At 36.2% G+C, this 4,625-nt stretch overlaps 1 protein-coding gene across 1 annotated transcript; it reads left to right on the forward strand.

Annotated features, from left to right (window-relative positions):
* The first annotated feature begins 1,328 nt into the window (after window positions 1-1,328).
* Window positions 1,329-4,610, forward strand: LOC21398684 (glycerol-3-phosphate 2-O-acyltransferase 6). The gene is made up of 2 exons (XM_010111339.2): window positions 1,329-1,997; window positions 3,741-4,610. Exons 1-2 carry the CDS (start codon window positions 1,380-1,382, stop codon window positions 4,608-4,610), a joined length of 1,488 nt encoding a protein of 495 aa, XP_010109641.1. The 5' UTR covers window positions 1,329-1,379.
* The last annotated feature ends 15 nt before the right edge of the window (window positions 4,611-4,625 follow it).

Here is a 4,625-nt window from a genome sequence, read left to right on the forward strand (position 1 = left end):
AATTTTGAGCTTCAATATTGATGGTTTTATCCTTTCTAACTTATAGATAAACTTATAATGAAACACTAATCACAAATAGTACTTTGCAACTTAACTTGAAAATATAATTTTTTATGGTTTTTTTCTTCGTATTTTTAAACCTTACATTTTTTTTTTTGTTAGAGCATCACCTATAAGCTGCAAAAGTTTAAAATTTTCAATTCAAGCATCAAAATCAACCCTTAACCCCCAAAAAATACAAAATTGATATCAAATTGAAATCCAAAGATAAAATCTTGAGAATATCCAAAATATAGGGTTATTCTTTTTATAAACTCAAAATAGAAGGTGTTAAATATAAAATAGCCTTGTAGGCTACAACTAAATGTCTGCCAGAGGAGCGAACTATTATTCTCTCAGTTAAAAATAATATATCAATTAGTCTCATTTATTTCACCGATTCGAATTTAGAATTCAAGTTTTGTTACAGTAAAAAGCTTTCAGAAACAGTCACATCTAACTTTTTTGCTACAGTAAAAAGTTTTCACATAAAATCACATCTCAACTCAAATTAAAAACTCGAATTAGCAAACTAAACGGGACTTAAAACACCGCTGAGGAGAGATCAGCTCCATATGTAATATCAACAAATATCTTTTCTCATATATTTTTTTTCGGAATATTTTAGTGAAGTTGAGTGAGATTTAAGTCATTTGTTTCTATACATCTCAATACATTTTGAACAAACTTTGGCAATTAAAGTTAGTACTTCACTACATTTTTCCCAACTAGATCGACGAGATTAACGTGGAAAGTTGAAATTCAACCGTATATATTAATTATTGCTAATTGTGATTAGCCAAACTAAAAAAATAAGGAATATAAAGCCGAGCTTTAATGAGCGGCGCGGCCGGCGCCTAGAAACTAAAAAGTAGGCCAATTGAATGAGTTAATGTGGGTGTGGTCTATACTTCCAACTACTATTTGGACTGGACCCTCTCCTCTCACAACTGCCCTAATTTGCACGCAAAATAAGTCTCTCCTACATATATAATTTTACCCTGCCTCTCTACAAACCTTGTAAAAAAATATTAAAAAAAAAACTTTATTAAAAGAAATTAAAACATATAAAATAAAATTAAAAAAAAAATTCTTTTGACAATTCACTCTCAACCACATAATATTTTCATGGTAATAGAAAACTTCACCAACATGGCCATCCCTGATCTCCTCTTGCTTTAAAAGCCCCTATACACTCTTCACTCCCACAAGCCAAAAACATCACAACACAAAAATTTTTAAAAAAAAAAAAAAGAATCATATTTCATTAATTCTTTCTCTCTATCTCATTCCCAATTCTCTTTGCTTCTTCCACTCTTACTCCCAATATTTTTCTCGCAATGGGGGCTCACCGCCGGTTTGATCCAATCTCAAAATGTAGCACTGACGGCCGAACCAACCAGGCGGTGGCTGCCGACCTTGATGGGACCCTCCTCGTCTCGACGAGCGCATTTCCGTACTACATGCTCGTTGCCATTGAAGCCGGGAGTATCCTAAGAGGCCTTATTCTTCTCTTGTCCGTACCCTTTGTGTACTTCACGTACCTTTTCGTTTCCGAGGCCGTTGCAATCAAGACCTTCATCTTCATCACCTTCGCCGGGCTCAGAATTAAAGACGTCGAGCTCGTTTCGCGGTCGGTTCTTCCAAAGTTCTATGCTGAGGATGTTCACCCGGAGACTTGGAGAGTGTTCAGTGCCTTTGGAAAGAGATATATTGTCACTGCCAGTCCGAGAATCATGGTCGAGCCATTTGTAAAGACCTTCCTGGGAGCTGATAAGGTTTTGGGCACTGAATTGGAAGTGACAAGGTCAGGGAGAGCCACTGGGTTTGTAAAGAAACCTGGCGTTCTTGTTGGAGAACACAAGAGAGAAGCTATTGTTAAAGAATTCGGGACAGCCATGCCAGATTTGGGCCTTGGTGATAGAGACACAGACCATGATTTTATGTCACTTTGCAAGGTATGTTAATCAGTAAGATTTGTTATGAGAAAATGAAAATTCTAAAAAGAAAAAAAGAAAAAGTGCATAACGAAGGTGAATAAAACAGGGTGAAAGAGGATATAATTTCTTTTATTCTTAAATAATAGAAAATTGACAATTCAACTGAAAAATTAATTGGTGGCTAAAGTTTTATATCAAGACCTTTTTAAGCAAAACTTCTGTGATAAGTTGGTGTCTTGATTTTGCTAAGAAAATAAAAGTCGGTGTGTTTAATTAGCATTATTAATATTTTCATTTTTGAGCTCGTGACATGACCAACTGTTGAATGTTTTTCTTGTAGCTGTTTCTTATCAGTTATCACAACAAAAGCTAAATAGTACAAATAAAGAATCGTTATTTTGGCTTGTAAATTTAATTTCGGGTTGGTGAGAGCGTTAATGACAATAATGTTTTGTTTCACGAACACTCCTCTCTTTTAATTTTATCTTTTTGTATGCATGTGGTGTCTGAATTTTTTTTTTGTCAATAAATTTTATGATGGTCCACCATATGCAGTGTTATATATACTTTCACCTTATCGTTCTTTCACTGTTTCCCTTCATGAAAACTCTCGTACATACATACATACATATATATATATATATATATATAGCCTGTTTGTTCTATTGTTATCTCTTGTTAATGGTTTTGACCGCTTAATAGTTTGATCTGAATGCATGCTGTTCACATTTATTGCACATCGTAGGACAACTGACAATACATAAGATGTTCGTGTCCAATGAGATCCCAATCACAAAACTCATGACCCTGTTGGGAACCAATACACATGCAAAACTGGTTAAAACTTCACACACATAAACATATGTATATCTATCTATTCATCGTTGACTTTTTATTTTCAATTTGCATATATGAACTTGTTGCGGCTTTTTATTGATCTCACCACATAATTGTTTGTTTCAACTGTCCACGTAGAAAAGAAAGCCCAGCATATAAAGAAACCTATGTGATTTGCTTATTATAGAGGGCCCACCAGAAAAGAAAAAGAATATTACTGATCCCATCAGACTCGATTCTGGTAAACTTCAACAGTACAGAGTAGGTCCACCATGCATACATAGCACTTATGAAAATTGACATGAGTTAGAAAACAAATTAGGGAATCTATAAATTAAAAGAAAGCTAATTAGGACCTAAAGTCAAGATTCTCTGCTAATTATCTTGTCTATTTTCTATTTAATTAGTGTATTAGTGTAAAGAGGATAACATTTTGGTAGCGTAAAAACCACTCTAATTAATGCTATTGTGCAGTTTTAGAATTGTTCTATTTTTATCATATTTCATTAAGTTTTTATATTGTAATGATAACTCTAGTATGATATAATGGTTTAAAACTAACCAGGTTTCTAGCAAAAACTAATACCACACATTGTCTAGCAATAATTCCACACATTTGACTTATAAGGTGTTGAGTTCAAACTCCCCCACTCCAAAATTCAAAAAAACAAAAACAAAAAAAAGAAAAAAGACTATTAGTTATGTAGAGTTCTCCAAACAATTTAATCTTGTTCAGTAAAAATACATGTTAAGATTCTTTTCAATTTTAGTCAGTTTTTAAGGATTCATATAATATGATTGATCTACTTGGTACAACATAAACCCAAAAATAACTGAATAATTAAGGATAAGTATTTGTTACTATAAGACGTCTCTTGCTTAATATATACACACACACACACTAAACTTATTTGACTAGTGCAGGAAGGGTACATGGTACCAAAATCCATGAGTGAGCCACTGCCAAGAAACAAGCTCCTGAGTCCGGTGATATTCCATGATGGGCGGTTTGTGCAAAGACCAACCCCAGTAATCGCGCTTTTAACTTTGTTGTGGCTCCCAATTGGCATAATCCTTTCCATTCTAAGGGTCTACCTCAACATCCCTCTCCCAGAGAGACTGGCCTGGTACAACTACAAGCTGTTGGGAATCAAGGTCATCGTCAAGGGCACCCCTCCCCCGGCGCCGAAGAAGGGCCAGAGCGGCGTCCTCTTCGTCTGCAACCACCGCACGGTCCTCGATCCCGTTGTCACCGCTGTCGCCCTTGGGAGAAAGATAAGCTGCGTGACATACAGCATAAGCAAGTTCACGGAGATCATATCTCCCATCAAGGCCGTGGCATTGTCTAGGGAGAGAGAGAGAGACGCCGCGAACATCAAACGCCTTCTCGAAGAAGGAGATTTGGTGATTTGCCCTGAAGGGACTACTTGTAGAGAACCTTTTCTTCTCAGATTCAGTGCTCTTTTCGCCGAGTTAACCGATAGAATTGTCCCTGTGGCGATAAACACCAAACAAAGTGTTTTCTTCGGCACCACGGTTCGTGGGCACAAGCTTTTGGACCCTTACTTTGTGTTCATGAATCCGATGCCAAGTTATGAGATTACTTTCTTGAATCAATTGCCTACGGAGTTGACTTGCAAAGGAGGTAAATCGGCGATTGAAGTTGCTAACTATATTCAAAGGGTTTTGGCTGGGACGTTGGGATTTGAGTGCACCAATTTGACTAGGAAGGATAAGTACGCTATCCTTGCGGGGACAGATGGCAAAGTTCCGTCCAAGAAAGAGAAGGCCTAGATATAATATATATAT

Source organism: Morus notabilis, unplaced genomic scaffold (assembly GCF_000414095.1).
Source record: "Morus notabilis unplaced genomic scaffold, ASM41409v2 Scaffold751, whole genome shotgun sequence".
Lineage (NCBI taxonomy): Eukaryota > Viridiplantae > Streptophyta > Magnoliopsida > Rosales > Moraceae > Morus > Morus notabilis.

Bases quoted from the DNA above. Each gene is read 5' to 3' on its own strand.
- LOC21398684 (XM_010111339.2), top strand. From the start codon at position 1,380: ATGGGGGCTCACCGCCGGTTTGATCCAATCTCAAAATGTAGCACTGAC. The intron at 1,998-3,740 runs GTATGTTAATCA...TGACTAGTGCAG, and splicing joins ATTTTATGTCACTTTGCAAG to GAAGGGTACATGGTACCAAA.